Raw genomic sequence first — 20,141 nt, 5'->3', positions numbered from 1 at the left:
ACAAATAACTTTTATAAATACATAAACCAAAAAACTTTAATTGGTCTGTGGTTGGTCAGACTTCCTATGTAAAGCTCGATGTTTTGTAAAAATATATTCCAGAATTTTAGAAATTTTTAAAAGACTATATTATTTCTATGTTAAGTTGAGGACTGAAAAAATACTGACAACACTGTTTTGATTTTTGTCAGTATTTCTGACATTTTATTATAATAAAAAATTGCTAAATTAACATCACTGTTTAAGAAATTAGCAAAATAAACGTAACAAACAAATGAAAATTATTACTAAAATTTGCAAAATTTAGTTATTATAGAAACAAAAACAAACCGACAACGAATTGAAATATAAAACGATACGAAGAAATCAACTTTTGCAACATACATACGTATATAAATTTAAACAAAAAATTAAACTGCCTGAAAATTTATGTGAAAAAAGACACAAAAATAAAAAATGAGTTACACATCTAATGGGGCCATACCAAAAGAAAATAAGAGTAGTGCTGGTGGTAGTGGTGTCGCTGGTTGCAGCGGTATATCAAATATGAACGCAGCCCTCAATCGCCATGCTCCAGGCGAACGCATTACTCTACTTGTAGACAATGTACGATTCATGATCGAAAAAGACTTAATGACTGCCCATCCCAACACTATGTTGGGTACTATGTTCAGCACTGGCTTCCAATTTGTACACCCCAACGAACGGGGCGAGTATGAGGTGGCCGATGGTATATCACATACTTTGTTTCGTGCAATATTGGACTACTACAAGACGGGTCTTATTAAGTGCCCACCCACCATTTCAGTGCCCGAGCTGAAAGAGGCCTGTGATTATTTACTGATACCCTTCGATGCCACCACGGTGAGATGTCAGAATTTAAGAGGACTACTGCATGAGTTAAGCAACGAAGGGGCAAGACAACAATTTGAAATATTTCTCGAGGAGTTTATTTTGCCCGTTATGGTGACGGCCGCTCAAAGAGGAGACCGAGAATGTCATGTTGTGGTACTACTCGACGATGATGTGGTCGATTGGGACGAAGAATTTCCACCCCAGATGGGTGAAGAATATTGCCAGACCATACACAGCACTACCATGCATCGTTTCTTTAAGTACATCGAAAATCGAGATGTGGCCAAGCAAGTGATGAAAGATCGTGGCCTCAAGAAGATACGTTGTGGCATTGAAGGCTACCCAACACATAAGGAGAAGATAAGACGACGTCCAGGAGGTCGTGCCGAAGTAATCTACAGTTATGTACAGAGGCCTTTCATACACATGTCCTGGGAAAAGGAAGAAGCCAAAAGTCGTCATGTCGACTTTCAGTGTGTCAAATCGAAATCTGTGACAAATTTGGCCGAAGCAACTGCCGATCCTCCACTGGAACTAGATGCTAGTGGAAATCCCGTACCGCCAACCGAGAATAGAGCCGAAAATCATGTGCCCTTCCGCGCCGATGCGGATGCTAATGCGGCCGACTTGGCCGATATCAACAATGCGGCAAATGGTGGGGGTGGTGGTGGTGGGGCTGCTGCTGCCGCTGCCGTAGCTGTTGACGAAGCTGCCGATGGTGTTATTATGTTAAATGAATTAGAACAAGCTGCTGGCGGTGCTAATGAAGAAAATGCTTAAAATATCAACACAAAATGATCATGATGCATTTATATACACATATTTGTACTAGTATACGAATAAATTACATACGTAGATATCCGTATAAGTCAAGCACAACAAATAATGTTTGATATTGTAATGCTACTCCTGATCCCATTTTTATCCATCTCCCTAGTCCCAGTTCCTTTCCATGAATAATCTATAGAATATCAATCATTAACCAGTATTTAAATAACCATCACTTTATAATGCAATAAATTGCTTTAAAACATTTCATACTTATTTAATAAAAAAACTAAATTTAAATCTTTTCATTTTAGGGAATTTAATTGTAATTTTCAGAGACACCAAATAACTCGTCCATATAATCAAAATACACAAATTGTGATTTATATTTTGCTATCAAAGATATAATAACCAACAAATATTTGTTAATTTAATGTTCAGGCTTTGCATGTGATGAAATGAATTTTTGGCATTTATTTTCCAAGTTCGCAAATAAAAGTTATTATCTGACCCTTACGAAAAACATATCGTTTTCTCACAACCGCAAACCTAAAATTGTTATCTTATAAATCACTCAGTGATAAAAATAAAAAAAAAACGTTTTTTAAATGATAAATGGTACCAATTTACCACTACATAAAAGTGAACTCGTTATTTTCAATATCTGTTAATTTTAAATAGGAAACATTTGCAAAAAACAAGTTTCGAGTCAAATGTCTTTTATTGTTTATTTTTAGTCACAATAAAAGCATAATTTGTAGTGAAAAATATTCAATTAGAGAAATGTATTGCCACTGCTGCCTTTTGATCAGCAGTTATCATCCAGCATGACAAAATAAATATAGCTGAAACTTGTGTAGATCCGCATAATGTTAAGACATTTTCTTTCCAAAATTCCATATTACAGTGGAAATTCACTTGAAAATTTACCTCGTGTAGCTTTTAGAGCTTTTTAAGAATGTACATTAATCACAATTTAATTGATTCAGTGATGTACTCTAAGTTTTATGCTGAAATCGATTTCAGACAACGATTAATCAAAATCTATATGTAAAAATAAAAGAACGTTTTATGAAATCATTATAAACTGTCAACGGAAAATATTTACCTCATTTTTCAAAACAAAATTTTTAAAAAATTAAAAATTGTATGAAAAGTACATTTGCATTTTTCTTTAAAATGTTTTCCGTTAGGTTTTATTAAGCTACGTTTCCGCATACACCGTAATCGGCACCGAATACGAAATTCCATACATTTGCACCGAAAAAAAGTTCGTTTCAGAAATCGGCAACGAAAATTGGGAACGAAACGGCACCGATCAGTAACGAAAAACCTGTCATTTGGGAACGAAATTAAATGAATAAAAAAAAATAAATTTTCTTTATTGGAAGAGGAAAAAATAATAGATTTTGTCAAAAATAATGAAATTCTAAAAACAATTTAGAAACGAGACGGTGACGAAACCAACGTTTTTCAGTTTCAGTTTTCATTATCGGCGCCGATTACGGTGTATGCGGAAACCCAGCTTTAAATGAGTACCTCAAAATCAGCTTCCAACTAATTAATTCAATTTAAGCTTAATTTACTAAAATCTTAATTCGGAATTAAATCCATTCCCAAAATATAATTCTTTAGTTTCATTATTTTAATCATATACAAAATGAATTAAAAAAAATTTACTTCAGCCTTTTTTTGTGCAACAGTTTTAATATGTATGAATATGTAGTCGAGATCATGATACAACCATTATATTATGTTATATTATTATATTATTGTTATATTATGGTCGAGATGATAATAAATTCAAAAATTATCAAATATTTCCTTAAAAAATTTACGTTTTTTATTTGAAATTTAATGATTAAAACAATTTTGGCGTTATTATATGTACATATGTATGTATATTTTATAACATCAATTCCATTTGATTGAGATAATAATTTTCCAATGTTGACAAAATTAAATGGACTTTTGCATACCACTGTATGAAAATGTAGCGTTCTGTGTTGTGTTATCAGTTGAATATGTGGGTGTATGATGGGGACCCTGCCCACATGCTGGGCATACATTTGTAATAGGATGACTCCTATCTTCAACAACCCAGGTAGAGCTGTTTCGACAACATGACGTTGTGTACCTTTACTGGAAGAACCTTAATTTTCCACGAAATATGTATTTATGTAATTTTTCTTGCTTTATTCCGCAAATATGAACAAAAATTGTTAATCAAATTTAAAAATTACATTTTTTATAATATGGAAATCAAAGTATTCAATTTCGAAAAATACTTCTGACCTCTTCAGATAATTCAATATATTTATTAACATTCATGATGCATTCACATATTATTTTTGAATTTTTTTTCACATATTATTTTTGAATTTCAAAGCAATTATAAAATTATGTACATTAAATTTATTTGAAACTATCCCAGTAAGCACCAAAGCCCCAAAAATTCAAGCACTTGAACATTTTGTTGGAATTTGACTTGAATGCAAATGTAATTATACTTTAGACATGAAAAATATTTGAAAATTTATTTATTTTTCAAACAAAAAACATATGGCTTGAATTTATGTTTCCTTTTTACTGGAGAATGCTATTGAAATAAAGTGTAATACAACTGTATTTCAATTGCTTGACTATAATTCAAGTCTTGAATTACACTTGCTTTCAACTTGAATTCCAGTAAAAATGCTTATTGGGTATATTTCTTTAAGTTAATACCTTATTCTTTGGTTATTAAGGTCTTGCATTAAAATTATACAATTTTTAACTTTTTTATAAAATTCTTAACTTTATTATAAAATTGTGCTGCATGAAAAGGATTACAAAAACTTAAATTTGTTAAATGTATTTACAGGCGTATCATAATACAATTTCATCATCGGAACTAAAATCTATTTAGATTTTAAAAGTCGATCGGTATTCATAAACCATTCAAAAACTTTTTATTTTCATATGTATCGGGTATGAATTTATAAATACAAATAAGACCAACAATAAATCGCTCATTTGCTGCAACGTCGTCATAACTCAAATAATTTAATTTTTCCGGAGACACAATTTTAATTTTTTAAGGAAAATAACAAACATAACACAATATGTTAGCTTTCTTATTAAAACATCTTATTTACTATGCATTGGACTTAGAGAAAATATACATAGAGTGGAAACTCTCCGGTCAAAGACCTAACTCAGTTGTCAAAAACCTAAGTGGGGAGAATGCATTAGAAAAAAAATGTGTGAAACATAAACAACATTCCTACGTGTAACTTTTTTGTTTGAGATTTTTTCTAGTTTCTGCTCTATATATTTTATCTATTAGCTCGAAATTTGGGATTGCTGAATTATGACGTTGTTGCAACGATGAGCAAAATGTGAACACATTAGCGCTATTCACAATGTAGAGTACTTGGTAATGTAGTAAAATAGCTAAATATTAAAAACAAAATACAATAGAAATTTAAATGTTTGTCAATAAATAGCTTTTCTGCTTTTTTACTAGGCCAAGTACTCTACATTGTGAATACCGCTAATGTAACAAATAAATAAAATTTGCAGAAAAACATCAATTATCAAAAAAAAGTAATTTTTATGTTACCGTGTAAACAATAAATGTATTTTTCAAAATGATTTCTTGGCAAACCGGATGAATTTAATGTTATAAATACACAGTATTGTAGTCTTTAAATACCTCAATATATTTTTTTATTTATTTAATAAAAACCAACTTAAAATAGCTTTACATATTCATAAAAAATGATCTAGAAAACGATACAAATTTAAAATTTACATTTTCTTATCTTTTGATGTATAATTTCTTTTTTGTACAAAATTCAAGTTCTTTTTGAAAATCAAGAGATTTTTTCTTTAGTTTTTTTTTATGTTTTGAACATTTTTATTTTTAATGGATTTTTCTCCATTGTCTAGAAAAAAGTGAATGAAAAGTAAAACCGAAGAAAAAACTAAGTGAACAAACAACTGGACTGGAAAAAATATAGAAATCCATTAAACAACCAAATTATAGAAGTAGGCAAACAATACAAAGTAATAATATAAATGATGTTACATGCTAAAACAATTATTTTTTAAAAATATCCATGAGTGTGTTTTTGTTGTTATATGTTCTTGTTTAAAATGTATTCCTTTGGTGGATAATGATTAGGATGATGATTGTACGTATATATGTATATTTAAATAAAACTGTATGGCACACATGCATCTCGAATTGGTTCAACCTTTAACCGGAACATTGCTGGTTGTTTTGTTTTGTGACGCATCCGTTGTAGTGGGAGCTTGGGCTGAAGGTGCTGACACCATGGAAGGATCGGTTAAATCAGTGCGAGGACGTCTGAAGAGTATAACATGTGGCTCTGGCGCATGCATCATATAGTGAACCCAGCCAGGACTTTGTTGGACACCTAAATTACGCCATTCCGTTTCGGTCATTAAATGCGACTTGGGTACCAGTTTCGTCAAGTCTGGTGGAAGTATTACATGCCTAGAAGATACAAAAAATACGTAAATATAAATAAAGGTAGCCGTAGTAACTTGTTGCATTTTAATTTCTGTTTACCTGTATTCAAAAACAGCATCGAAATACTTTTCGGAATATTGTATTTGGTCGGCTGGCATTTTAATGGTTGAGGAAATCCAACGTTGTTTAGTTTATTTAATAAGATTTTCTTTTGTTTATGGTGGCAATTTATTTACAAACAAATTAACCTCATCTACACACGTATTGCTTCTTTTTCTTTGCCTTACGGCTGCTATTCACCCACATTTAATAACACGGCGAATTGTTTAATTGCGTTGTTTGTCATTGGCAATGTTGTATTTAAATGCGTAATTGATGGTAACGCCGTTATAGAGCCGTTACAACTTGAATTCAATCAATGGTTTCTTGTTGTGGCGAAACACTAAAAATACATTCATATTTACATTAAATGAATAAAAAATTACAATTACATCAAATAATAAATTTAATATATGAATGTATGTATGTATATAAAAAAATAATTAAATATTTAATAATGATGTCAATTTTATAGTTCGGCATAAACTTTAAGGACAAAGATGACAATTTACATATATTTCTTCTATGGTATGTGTAAGAAACAGCATATCTATGATGGTTTTTAAAATATTATACATATGTTAGCTATTTCGATATTTCCTTTAGTTTCCTTCTCTGCCAGTTAGTGTGACAATTTCAAATTTACTACAACTTTGTAAATATTTATTTACACCTTTGCAAAAAAAATTTAAATAAATAGTTCCAAAACCATGGCAACATGAAATTAACATGCTTGATTTTCCCTGAACCTTGTTGCCTGTCTGTCTGTCTTCTTCTCTACATATGTCTGTCGTTATGTCAATTCGTCTGATTACTGTATATTACAACACAATTGAAAATAATTGATTCAATTATTTATCCTTTTGCACGGTCTGCATGTGATTGTAGGCGACTCTATACCATTGCACATCAGCCATGTATCAGTGCCTTTAATAAAATAATAAAGAAAAACAAAAAAAAAGAGTGAATCGAGTGAATATAAATTTTGATTTGTTAGAAATAATCATGAACAAATTAAATTCAGGCGTTTCATATAACAGTGGCACGTCTTCAGAGACAAGCGAAACCCAGAGTGTTGAGGAAAATCAGCAAAGCGATAGTGTTACGCCAAGTGGCACGAATACACCACCAATACAAAGTTCTGGTAGTAGGTAAATATTAAAATAATATAATTAATGTTCATGTACCTTTGACTTTCTTAATTTAATATATATATTTTTTTTTTAATAATTCAAGAATACCCAAGAGTTGGAAACGTATGAAGGACTCAAGTCAGGATAAAGATGCCGAATCTAAACGTCCACCATGGCGAGCCGTTAGTATATCAACCTTACCCAAACCAGATAAAAATGCCATTTTGAGGGCAAAACTATTGGATGCTTCAAGGTAGTTGTATTGAAATTTAGAAAAATCGAAAATTGAACTGAAAAAATGAATTACCAGTTATCAATTAAAAAAATGTTTAACCAAATACAGTTAAAATTTCTTAGAAAATTTGTTGTATGAGAGTTATTCGCATTTTTTTTTTGATATTCATTAACATAAATTAAAATACTCGTACCTATTATATGCATTGAGTGACAATACAATGGACATTTTTTAAAAAAAAAATATTTCCTTAATTTCAGTTTTCAATGAACATGACCTTTTATCAAATATAAATGCAAATTTCCATAAAAGTGTTAAAAAGCGTTTAAAATTTGCTTGAAAAACAACAACAACTTGTTTATGCACATCTAAATACACTTGTATTTGTACACAAACGTGAAAAATATGTTTGCGTATACTCAAAGTAACTGTATAATTTCGTTATTAATGGTCGAATTTTGACCACCAGGCGATCCTAGTATGATTAAACAATTGAAACTTCTATATGAAAGAAGACTAAAACAAAAATAATATGCAAGAAAACGGTATATTATTTTATTTTATACAAACAAAAAAATCCATAGGTTATATTTCCTAAAAATATGGTATAAATTTAACTAAGCGCAAGGGTAGAATGGTATTTGCAAAGTTTCTTAGTTAATATAACTAAAATTTTAGATAATTTCATACATACCCTTTTGCACCAAAAATATTTTCAATTGACAATAAAATAAACAAAAAAACTTCGAAGAAGATACCAAATATCAAATTACTAATTCCAATAGTTATATTAACATAGTTTTTAGGTAAAGTGTATAGTTTGAATTACCTATTGGCATAGATAATAAAACTTAGTTTTTAGTTTTCATATAAAAAGAAATTAACTATGCAAGCTTAGTTAATATAGCCTCGATTATTTTTTTGTGTGTAATTGAATCAAGTATTCATGTGCTCAAAAAAAAATATTTCTGATATTTTCTACTGAATTTTGAGTTTTGAATTTGATAATTTTTGTTATTGGTTGAACTTTAATAATAAAAATTATTGAATACTAGCTGTCCCGGCAAACGTTGTTCTGCCATAGCTCACACAAAATTTGAAGACTCCCACTATAATAGTACGCCAGATATGCAATAATAAATTTTTACGTTGTTTGGGAGGTGCCATGCCCATTGTTCCTATATAGGCCAATTGTGAATCTAAACCATTCAGGGACCCACTCAAACACACACAACAAATTTCATCGAAGTCGGCCCAACCGTTAAGGAAGAGTTCAGTTACTAACACACGTACAGAAGAATTATATACACATCTGCTCAAAATAATAGATACACCAAAATTTATTTTTTAAAAACGAAAAAAAATAATGGTATATTGTAAAATTATAAAAAAAATGTATATAAAGAAGATAAAGATAAAATTTTCGAAATTTAAAACACATTTTAGTTATTTTTCAAATATGTATGTATGAAATAATTGCAACCAGTTGAATATGTGATATATGTATATCGCACTGGTTCCTCTAAAGGGGGTCAATTCAAATTTTAAAATTTTCAGTAGAGGCAAAAAACTGTTTTATTTTCAATACATTACAATAAAAGTTGAAGACAAATACAACTGTATTTTTTGGCGAAAGAGTAGAGAAAATGATGTAAGATTTTCACAGTGGATAGATATGACCACTGTTCATCAATTTCTTGCAAACAGTAAAAATTTAATAATTTTGAGTTGACTGTCTCACATTTTGTGAATTCAAATTCATTTAGAATCATGTGTGCCTAATTTTAAATTTTTAGGTTTATTATTATAAAATATTCAAAAAGTACCATTGTAATAAAGAAATAGTACCATTGATTATCACTTCTGAATTCGAATTCACTAAACCAAGTTTGAATTTTAAATTTATATAGCATTTCTTATATTATCAACTAATTTTTTTTCTATAACACTTAATATTTAATAAATTATCATAAAACCAAAACCGATGGGTTTTCAATTTTTTAAAAACAAAACCGCGGTTTTGAAATTCTTCCGTTTTTTGGAAACTCTAGGTCCATTATTATAGAAAATTCAAAAAAGTACCCATGAGAATAAAGAATAAGTAAAGAATGAAGTATGCCCTTGAATTTTAAATCACTTGGGACCACATACTCCTAATTTCATATTTCTATGACCATTATTACAGAAAATTCAAAAAAGTACCATTAGAATATATAAAAAGTACCAAAAACCCCCACTTGTGGTTTCCCACTCACTCGGGTCCATATAAGCTTAATTTCATGTTTTTAGTTTCATTGGTTAAGAAATTACAAAAAGTACAATTCGAATAAAGAAAAAGTACCAAAAAGTCTACCCCTAGAATTCTCACTCACTTAGGACCATATATGCTTAATTTCATGTTTCTAAGTCTATTGTTATAGAAAATTCTAAAAGGTACCATTAGAAGAATAAAAAATTGCGTAATTTCACTCAAATACATATCAGCTAACTTTAATGTCGATAAATGAAATAATTTAAAATATTAAAAAAGTACCATTAGGAGAAAAGTACCAATTTCCCTTTTCCTCCTTGAACATCGCTTAAGTTTGAAATTTAAAAATATTTTAGACATGTCTCAAACCATTGCGGTGGTAAAATTTTATTCAAATAAATTTCTGTATCGTGGTGGGATCTCATAATAAAATATTCGTATGTCTATGTCAAATTATAGAAAAACTTATTTTATGAAAAAGTACCAAAAATAAACACAATTTTTATCCCTTAAGGGTTATAATTTCCAAAAAGTACCAAACTCATATTTTTAATTTTTTGATAAGTAAAGAATACGATTTAAATTTTGTTTCTATGTTTATTGGTTTAAAAGATACATAGGGTGCCAAAAAAGTACCAAAATACTGTTTTTACCCGTTTTCTCCCCTAAAAGATTCGAATTTCCAAAAAGTACCAAACACCTGTCAGCTTATTTTTTAAATGGAGTAACATGCAATTTTAAGTTTGTTTGTATCTTTATTAGTTTTGAAGATATAAGGTTACCGAATTTACCCGTTTTTACCCTTTTTTTACCCCCTTTATATCTCTTCTTAGTGGATTGTTTTGGGGAGGAAGGAATCCACAGTTAAAATTTCATGATTCTAGCTTCAGTTGTTTGGGATGTGCGATCAGTCAGTAACGTTACTCTTTTATATATATAGATAGATAGCTGTTTCTGTCTGTATGTTGAAATCAACTTCCCGTAGCCCCCAAATAACTTACATACATGATTCATGCATCAATACATCGGGAATTCTCCCGGCTCGGTTACAATCTGTCCACAAATAACAGAGATACCAGGACAACCTCGATTTTTGACCTACATATTTTGAATCTATATCTGGATTACTAAGTCATTAATATAGACAATATGGATATCCAACAATTGATATGTCAAAGACCTTTGCAATATAAGGCCAAAGTGGGTCAAAAACGGGTAAACAAAATTTAAAATTTTGTTTCTTAAAAAATTAAAAAAAAAAAATTGTTATCTAATTTGGTGAAGGGTATATAAGATTCGGTACAGCCGAATATAGCTCTCCTACTTGATTAATATATCGTCACTTGAGTTTTTGATGGACATTGGTTCAGCGCATCAACACACATGTCTTCACTAATTTTTAGCTTTCTATTTTTAAAAATAACAACTTTATTGAATACAAAATAATATTTGTAACCACAACACTTTAAATTTTATTATGTTTTTTGTTTCTCCTGTAAAATTTATAAAAGTGTTGATAGGCCCTTTTGTATTTTAGGTGACGATATATTATTTGAGATTATTGTTCCACTTTGGATTACGATGTAGCGAAAGTATTGTATGTGTTTTGATTTTTAATTCAGCTCTGAGTGGATAAAGAACTCGCGCGTCATTGACATTATCGCTTACAATTTGACACGTTGTTGTAGTAACGAAACTATTTACACAAAATACTTTAGTAAAGACCACAATAAAAACGCTTTTCCAATGACTCACAATGTCACTTGGGTAAAGTGACAATAAAAGGAAGAAGATTGTTAGAGTTTTTAATTAAGATATTTTTTGAACAAAAAGTTAAACAATTGAAAAAAAGATCATTAGGATTAAATGGTAGTTGAATTTTTTTATGTTGGCATTATTTTCAACTAATGCCAATGAAATTTTAATGCCAATTCAAAATTCTCATGTAAATATGATTCAATGCAATTAAAAATATCGAGTAACTGATTTACTTTAATTACCTCTATATTACCAAACATAATTGAAATCTTGGAATCTATTCATTGTATTTATTGAATTGTAGACGATTAAGGGCTACTAAAACAGCAGTTGGCGTACAAACCGATACAGTACCCACAAAATTGATGAAAGAAGTCAGTCTAGGAGCTCAAACTGATTTAATATTATATAAAGAAGTTGGCATGTTAACGGATGGATCATATGCCAAACGAAGAGATGGAACAGAGGAATGTAAGCTATTGTGTACTCTTTGTCTATATCTATTATAAAACTATAATTTCAATAAATAATACACAAACATTAAATTCAAAATTTCAGATATTTTAACCTACTCAGTACCACTTATGACCGACACCATTGAGACGGCCAATGTTGCAACGCAAACTTTAATACCGCGGTTACCGGGTGATGCATTTCTTGAAGCTTGCATAAAACCCTCAGATCCGTATGATCCCAAATTATTACAGCAATGTTCTGATTCTGAAAGAAAATTACTAAAACAGCTGACAAAAATACGAAAAACCATTATACCACTAACAGCTAAATTTAATGAAGTTGTCAGCGAGGAGGAGCCCTCAGAAAATGATTCGCACACAGATACGGATACTGATAACACAACGGACACCATTAAATCCACGGGCACAAAGTTGTCACACGAATCCAGTAATAAGTTTCCCTACACAACTTACCGCTCCAGTTTACTGAAACCCACACATTTATCCTGGTATTTTGAGTATGACAATGATTTGGCAAGTGAAGATAAATTTCATCCCTACACCATAACGCCCCACAAGCCTTGGAGTAGTTTTATGCCATTGTCATTGAGACCATACCCCGGATTCGATTTGAATATACTGTTGGTAGCAATAGATGAACTGATTGAAGAATCAAATCGTCTAGCCGACAGAATTGAAGAAATGTCCAAGACACGTAATCAAACTGAGGCAACACAAATCTTTGGCTTTAAGGAGAAAGTTAAAGCATTTGTACCAATTGTTTATGAGCCACCCTCGGAGTACTGGTTGCCCATAATTGAGGAACAAGAGAAAGTTTTGGCGGAATTAAAAAGTTTTAAAGGTGCAGATATTAAGAAATTCGAGGAATATATTGAAAAGTTAGAGTAAATCTTCTTAAAAATTAAACAGTTTTATACTTGAGAAGCCGCAGAACAAAAGCTACTTTTTTGAAAATTTTAAGAAATTGATTTTTTCTAGAAGATTTCAACACAAATGTTATAAAAATACAAAAAAATCAATCAGAAAATTCGAAAAAGTACCTTTTGTTCTGCGGCTCCTCAATTATCTATATATATAAAAGAGTAACGTTACTGACTGACTGACTGATTCATCATCGCACAGCCCAAACGGCTGAAGCTAGAATCACGAAATTTTAACTGTGGGTTCCTCCCTCCCCAAAACGATCCGATAAGAAGGGATTTTTGGAAATTCGAACGTTTAGGGGGTAAAAAAGGGTAAAAACGGGTAAATTCGGTAACCTTATATCTTCAAAACTAATAAAGATATAAAAAAACTTAAAATAGCATGTTACTCCATTTAAAAAATAAGCTGACAGGTGTTTCGTACTTTTTGGAAATTCGAAACTTTTAGGGGAGAAAACGGGTAAAAACTGTATTTTGGTACTTTTTTTGCACCCTATGTATCTTTTAAACCAATAAACATAGAAACAAATTTTAAATCGTATTCTTTAATTAACAAAAAATAAAAAATATAAGTTTGGTACTTTTTGGAAATTCGAACCTTTAAGGGATAAAAATTGTGTTAATTTTTGGTACTTTTTCATAAAATATGTTTTTCTATAATTTGACATAGACATACGAATATTTTATTATGAGCTCCCACCACGTTACAGAAATTTATTTCAATGAAATTGTACCACCTCAATGGGGATAAAAAAGGTACCAAAAAGGGGATAAAATCGGGAAAATACATTATATTTGAAATTATTAAGCCAATTTTGATAATTTTTTTTCACGTCGGTTCCTGGATTCATACAAAAATTAACTAACAGGGTGTTATTTGGAACTCGAGTACCAAGGTGTATATTGGGCCAAATCCGGGTAAACAGTTTGGTACTTTTTTTAAAACATATTTATTCTTGGGCACATTAACACAGATTTTAATCGATTGAGACATGTCTGTAGCATAAACAACTATTGCAAAATAGAACATTTTTAAATTTCAAACTTGAGGGGTGTTCAAGTAAGAAAAGGGAAATTGGTACTTTTCTCCTAATGGTACTTTTTTAAAATTTAAATTATTTCAGTTATCGACATTAAAGTTAGCTGATATGTATTTGAGTGAAGTTAGTGTTAGGAATAGGGGATAATATTTAGGTACCAAAATGTGTGAACTGTACTATAGGTACTTTTTTGTTCATCTAATGGTACTTTTTAAAATTTCTATAATAATGGACTTAGAAACATGAAATTAAACACATATGGTCCTAAGTGAGTGAGAATTCTAGGGGGAGACTTTTTGGTACTTTTTCTTTATTGGAATGGTACTTTTTGTAATTTCTTCACCAATGAACCTAGAAACATGAAATAAAGCTTATATATAAACCGAGTGAGTGGGAAACCACAAGTGTGGGTTTTTTGGTACTTTTTCTATATTCTAATGGTACTTTTTTGAATTTTCTATAACTATGGACTTAGAAACATGAAATTAAGCATATATGGTCCTAAGTAAGTGATAATTCTAGGGGGAGACTTTTTGGTACTTTTTCTTTATTCGATTGGTACTTTTTGTAATTTCTTCACCAATGAACCTAGAAACATGAAATAAAGCTTATATGGAACCGAGTGAGTGGGAAACCACAAGTGTGGGCTTTTTGGTCCTTTTTCTATATTCTAATGGTACTTTTTTGAATTTTCTTTAACAATGGACTTAGAGACATGAAATTAAGCATATATGGTCCTAAGTGAGTGAGAATTCTAGGGGGAGACTTTTTGGTACTTTTTCTTTATTCGAATGGTACTTTTTGTAATTTCTTCACCAATGAACCTAAAAACATGAAATTAAGCCCGGAGTGAGTGGGAATCTACAAGTGACTGCTTTTTGGTACTTTTTCTATATTCGAATGGTACTTTTTGAATTTTCTGTAATAATGGACATAGAAATATGAAGTTAAGCATATATGGTCCTAAGTGAGTGAGAATTCTAGGGGGAGACTTTTTGGTACTTTTTGTTTATTCTAATAGTACTTTTTTGAATTTTCTATAACAATGAACTTAGAAACATGAAATTAAGCATATATGGTCCTAAGTAAGTGAGAATTCTATGGGGAGACTTCGTGGTACTTTTTCTTTATTCGATTGGTACTTTTTGTAATTTCTTCACCAATGAACCTAGAAACATGAAATAAAGCTTATATGGAACCGAGTGAGTGGGAAACTACAAGTGGGTGCTTTTTGGTACTTTTTCTATATTCTAATGGTACTTTTTGAATTTTCTATAATATAATGGACCTAGAAATATGAAATTAAGCGTATATGGTCCTAAGTGATTGAAAATTCAAGCGGATACTTCATGGTACTTTTTGTTTATTCTAATGATACTTTTTTTAATTTTCTATAGCAATGGACTTAAAAACATGAAATTAAGCATACATGGTCCTAAGTGAGTTAGAATTCTAGGGGGCCACTTTTTCTTTATTCGAATGGTACTTTTTGTAATTTCTTCACCAATGAACCTAGAATCATGAAATAAAGCTTATATGAACCCGAGTGACTGGAAAACCACAAGTGTATACTTTTTAGTACTTTTTCTATATTCTAATGGTACTTTTTGAATTTTCTATAATATAATGGACCTAGAAATATGAAATTAAGCGTATATGGTCCTAAGTGATTGAAAATTCAAGCGGATACCTCATGGTACCTTTTGTTTATTCTAATGGTACTTTTTTTTTAATTTTCTATAGCAATGGACTTAAAAACATGAAATTAAGCATACATGGTCCTAAGTGAGTTAGAATTCTAGGGGGAGACTTTTTGGTACTTTTTCTTTATTCGAATGGTACCTTTTGTAATTTCTTCACCAATGAACCTTGAAATACGAAATAAAGGTTATATGGACCAGAGTGAGTGGGAATCCGCAAGTGGCTGCTTTTTGGTACTTTTTCTATATTCTAATGGTACTTTTTTGAATTTTCTATAACAATGGACTTAGAAACACGAAATTAAACATATATGGTCCTAAGTGAGTGAGAAGTCTAGGGGGAGACTTTTTGGTACTTATTCTTTATTCAAATGGTACTTTTTGTAATTTCTTCACCAATGAACCTAGAAACATTAAATAAAGGTTATACGGACCCGAGTGAGTGAGCAACTACAAGTGGGTGCTTTTTGGTACTTTTTCTATATTCTAATGTTACTCTTTGAATTTTCTATAACATAATGGACCTAGAAATATGAAATTGAGCGTATATGGTCCTAAGTGATTGAAAATTCAAGCGGATACCTCATGGTACCTTTTGTTTATTCTAATGGTACTTTTTTTTAATTTTCTATAGCAATGGACTTAAAACATGAAATTAAGCATACTACATGGTCCTAAGTGAGTTAGAATTCTAGGGGAGACTTTTTGGTACTTTTTCTTTATTCGAATGGTACTTTTTGTAATTTCTTCACCAATGAACCTAAAAACATGAAATTAAGCTTATATGGACCGGAGTGAGTGGGAAACCACAAGTGGGGGATTTTTGGTACTTTTTATATATTCTAATGGTACTTTTTTGAATTTCCTATAATAATGGACCTAGAGTTTCCAAAAAATCGAAGAATTTCAAACCGCGGTTTCGGTTTTAAAAAATAAAAAACCGATCGGTTTCGGTTTTGTGATAATTTATTAAATCTTAAGTATTATAGAAACAAAATTAGTTGATAATATAGGAAATGATATACAAATCTAAAATTCAAACTTGACGGGTTATGGTTTAGTGAATGCGAATTTAAAAGTGATAATCAATGGTACTATTTCCTTATTGCAATGGTACTTTTTGAATATTTTATAATAATAAACATAAAAATTTTAAATTAGGAACACATTTTGCATTTTCTATAATAATGGACCCAGAAATATGAAATTAGACATTTACAATTAGATTCACAAACGGAGACTTAATAGTACTATTTCTTTCTTCTAATTGGGGTGGCGAAGCGCACCGGGTCTGCTAGTAGATACATATTTCTATATAGAGTAGTAGTCGAAATTAATGTTTTCTAAATAGTAATGTAAATACCGAATAAAGTCATACATACTTTTTACAGTTGTCAAATATTCGACATATTCTAAGAACCGGTTTTCAAATAATTCGAAAAAGCGTAATTTTTAAAAACCGATTTTCGGTTTTGTCTATCAAAAACCAGTTCGAATAACCGGTTTTTAGAATTAAAGTATATTAAATTATTTTTTTTTTAAACAAATTAAAAAATCGTTCAGACAAATTATACAGAATTTGAAATCAAAAGAAAGGATGCATATTAATAGGTACTTTTATATAATAATAATAGTTAATTATATTTTTTTCCTTAAACTATTTTTTATTAAAGAAGAGACATGGATTAACTGTTAAAATTGCATTGTATACAAAATTTAATTCGATATTTTTGAAAATTTGTCCAAATAATTAAAATCTTGTTTGTTCGTTGTTGCAATATTAGTTCTTTTGTGTAGATTTTGAACTTCTTTTATTGTTAAACTGAGCTGAGCTTCTAAATTTTGCGAGTCACTTTCAATATATTCTAAATCAGAGCTTGATGAACTTTCATTTAGTTCTGAGCTGTAAACAGAATGCTTCAGACGCTTCTAATAATTTAATACCTATAATTGGTGAGTTTGTAACAGAAGTACATCACAACGATCAAAGTCAAATTGCAACATTGTACGTTACAGAACTGGAAAATTTAAATGTGTTTGGTACCGATTTAATCGATAAGTTCAATTATTGGAATGAACATTTGAATTTTATTTGTAATGCAATATCGGCAACTGGTCATAAGGAGGTTATTTTTAATGATATTAGGCAACATTTTCCTGAAGTACTTCAGGACAGAACCGGACATTGCACACAAATTAAATTAACATTACACGTCAAACCGAATTCAATACCGGTATTTAGACCAAAAAGGCCGGTGCCTTACGCGACACTTAAATTGGTTGAAGCCGAACTTAATAGATTGGAAACGGACGGTATAATCACACCTATAACACATTCTGATTGGGCTGCACCAATAGTTGTTGTACGTAAGCCGAACAACAAAATACGTATATGCGGTGATTACTCAACCGGATTGAATCAGTGTATGGAACCAAATTTTTATCCCTTACCACATGCGGACGAAATTTTTGCGAAGATGGCAAATTGTAAATATTTTAGTAAAATAGACCTTTCTGATGCGTACCTTCAATTTGAAGTCGATGAAAATTCAAAACAGCTACTGACAATCAACACACAAAAGGGGCTCTACATTTTTAATCGATTGCCTCCAGGGGTAACATCAGCACCCGGAGCGTTCCAAAAGGCTATGGACACTATCCTAGCAGGACTTGATGGTGTTTTTGCATATTTGGACGATGTTATAATTGCCTCAACCACGGCACATGAAAACGCAATCAAGGTAAGGGAGGTAATAAAACGTTTTAAGGAACACGGCCTTACAATTCGCTGGGAAAAATGTGAAATTTTGGAATCATCAATAAAGTATCTTGGACATGTGATAGACAGCAAGGGCATTCACCCGGATCCTTCCAAGGTTGAATCAATTAGAAATATGCCACGCCCAAACAATGTGTCTGAACTTCGATCATTCTTAGGTGCCATTAATTATTATGGTAAGTTTATAAATTGTATGCGGGACATCCGTCAACCTCTGGATGATCTATTGAAGAATGAGGCAAAGTGGGAATGGACGAAGGAATGCGAGTCATCATTCCATGAATTTAAAAGATTACTACAATCCAACCTTTTGTTGACACACTACGATACCAAACTTCCTATTTTTGTTGCTGCGGACGCATCTACGGTCGGTATTGGAGCACAAATTTTCCACAAGATGCCAGATGGAACACAAAAGGCTATTTATCATGTTTCAAGGGCACTGACGTCAACGGAACAAAGGTATAGCCAGATAGAAAAGGAAGCATTGGCTTTGGTTTATGGATGTACGAAATTTCATCGTATGATTTATGGGCGTACTTTTACGTTATTGACGGACCATAAGCCTCTACTTTCTATTTTCGGCTCTAAAAAGGGTATACCTACGCACACTGCAAATCGTTTGCAAAGATGGGCCCTTATCCTGATGAGTTATAATTTCGAAATTCAATATGTTAACACCAAGGAATTCGGAAATGTAGACATGCTTTCTCGCCTCATTAACAATCAACACCAAGACGAAGATTTTGTGGTAGCGGTTGTACAAACAGAGGATGATATACAATTTGTACTGCAAGACAACATTAAACACATACCAGTAACACAGAAAATGGTTCGTATCGCTACAAACAAGGATGCTACGCTACAGAAAATAATGGAATTTATACAAGATGGGTGGCCTGGCTCCCCGAAAATGATATCAACGGATACTGAACCTTTCTATAACCGTAGGGAATCTTTGTCTATTGTTGACAATTGTATTATGTCTGGCGACCGAGTGATAATTCCACAGGTATTTCGCAAACGAATTTTAAGACAACTTCACAAGGGTCATCAAGGCGTTGAACGTATGAAGGGTCTCGCTAGGTCGTTCGTTTATTGGCCAAGAATCGATGCCGAAATTGCTGATTATGTTAAGCAGTGTAGAAATTGTGCAATGTCTGCAAAATCTCCAACAAAGGCCTTACTTAGTTCATGGCCGACACCAGATGAGGTTCTGGATCGCGTACACATCGATATTGCAGGACCATTGCGTGGTAAATACTATTTTATTTTGGTAGATGCTTTTTCTAAGTGGCCAGAGGTTGCACAGGTCTCTACAATTTCATCAAAGGAGATTACGAATCATGTTCATGAATTCATCAGTCGCTATGGTCAACCAAAAGTCATCGTGTCTGATAACGGAACTCAGTTCGTCAGCACAACTTTCAAATATTTTTGCGAAGAGAGAGGAATTCATCACATATGCACACCACCGTATCATCCCCAATCCAACGGTCAGGCAGAGCGGTTCGTGGATACGATAAAGAGGGCGCTTGAAAAATCATATTGTGATGACTTCCCAGACGACAAGGTCAACTTATTATATTTTCTATCACAATACAGGGCAACTCCCAACCCAAATGCACCGAATGGTAAAAGTCC

The 20,141-nt window shown here is 31.4% G+C and overlaps 3 protein-coding genes across 3 annotated transcripts; 2 read left to right on the top strand and 1 right to left on the bottom strand.

Moving 5' to 3' along the window:
* Positions 1 to 233: 233 nt before the first annotated feature.
* mri (mrityu) lies at positions 234 to 1,917 on the top strand. Its single transcript, XM_065514481.1, has one exon. It carries the CDS (start codon positions 457 to 459, stop codon positions 1,633 to 1,635), a length of 1,179 nt encoding a protein of 392 aa, XP_065370553.1. The 5' UTR covers positions 234 to 456; the 3' UTR covers positions 1,636 to 1,917.
* A 3,386-nt stretch (positions 1,918 to 5,303) lies between these two features.
* On the bottom strand, positions 5,304 to 6,342 carry Cks85A (Cyclin-dependent kinase subunit 85A). Its single transcript, XM_065514526.1, has 2 exons — positions 6,203 to 6,342; positions 5,304 to 6,127 (listed from the first exon to the last, which is right to left on the bottom strand). Exons 1-2 carry the CDS (start codon positions 6,259 to 6,261, stop codon positions 5,860 to 5,862), a joined length of 327 nt encoding a protein of 108 aa, XP_065370598.1. The 5' UTR covers positions 6,262 to 6,342; the 3' UTR covers positions 5,304 to 5,859.
* A 197-nt stretch (positions 6,343 to 6,539) lies between these two features.
* LOC135962500 (uncharacterized) lies at positions 6,540 to 12,961 on the top strand. The gene is made up of 4 exons (XM_065514468.1): positions 6,540 to 7,353; positions 7,439 to 7,588; positions 11,884 to 12,050; positions 12,138 to 12,961. The coding sequence occupies exons 1-4, from the start codon at positions 7,208 to 7,210 to the stop codon at positions 12,941 to 12,943; spliced, it is 1,269 nt and encodes a 422-aa protein (XP_065370540.1). The 5' UTR covers positions 6,540 to 7,207; the 3' UTR covers positions 12,944 to 12,961.
* The last annotated feature ends 7,180 nt before the right edge of the window (positions 12,962 to 20,141 follow it).

The sequence above is a fragment of the Calliphora vicina genome, chromosome 1 (assembly GCF_958450345.1).
Source record: "Calliphora vicina chromosome 1, idCalVici1.1, whole genome shotgun sequence".
Classification (NCBI taxonomy): Eukaryota; Metazoa; Arthropoda; class Insecta; order Diptera; family Calliphoridae; genus Calliphora; species Calliphora vicina.
Note: the sequence above shows the minus strand (reverse complement) of the source record. Positions and strands in the feature narration are given on the sequence as shown.

Coding starts and splice junctions, on each gene's coding strand:
- mri (XM_065514481.1), top strand. CDS start 457: ATGAGTTACACATCTAATGGGGCCATACCAAAAGAAAATAAGAGTAGT.
- Cks85A (XM_065514526.1), bottom strand. CDS start 6,261: ATGCCAGCCGACCAAATACAATATTCCGAAAAGTATTTCGATGCTGTT. Junction 6,128..6,202: donor GATGCTGTTTTTGAATACAG/GTAAACAGAAAT, acceptor TGTATCTTCTAG/GCATGTAATACTTCCACCAG.
- LOC135962500 (XM_065514468.1), top strand. CDS start 7,208: ATGAACAAATTAAATTCAGGCGTTTCATATAACAGTGGCACGTCTTCA. Junction 7,354..7,438: donor ATACAAAGTTCTGGTAGTAG/GTAAATATTAAA, acceptor TAATAATTCAAG/AATACCCAAGAGTTGGAAAC. Junction 12,051..12,137: donor AAGAGATGGAACAGAGGAAT/GTAAGCTATTGT, acceptor TCAAAATTTCAG/ATATTTTAACCTACTCAGTA.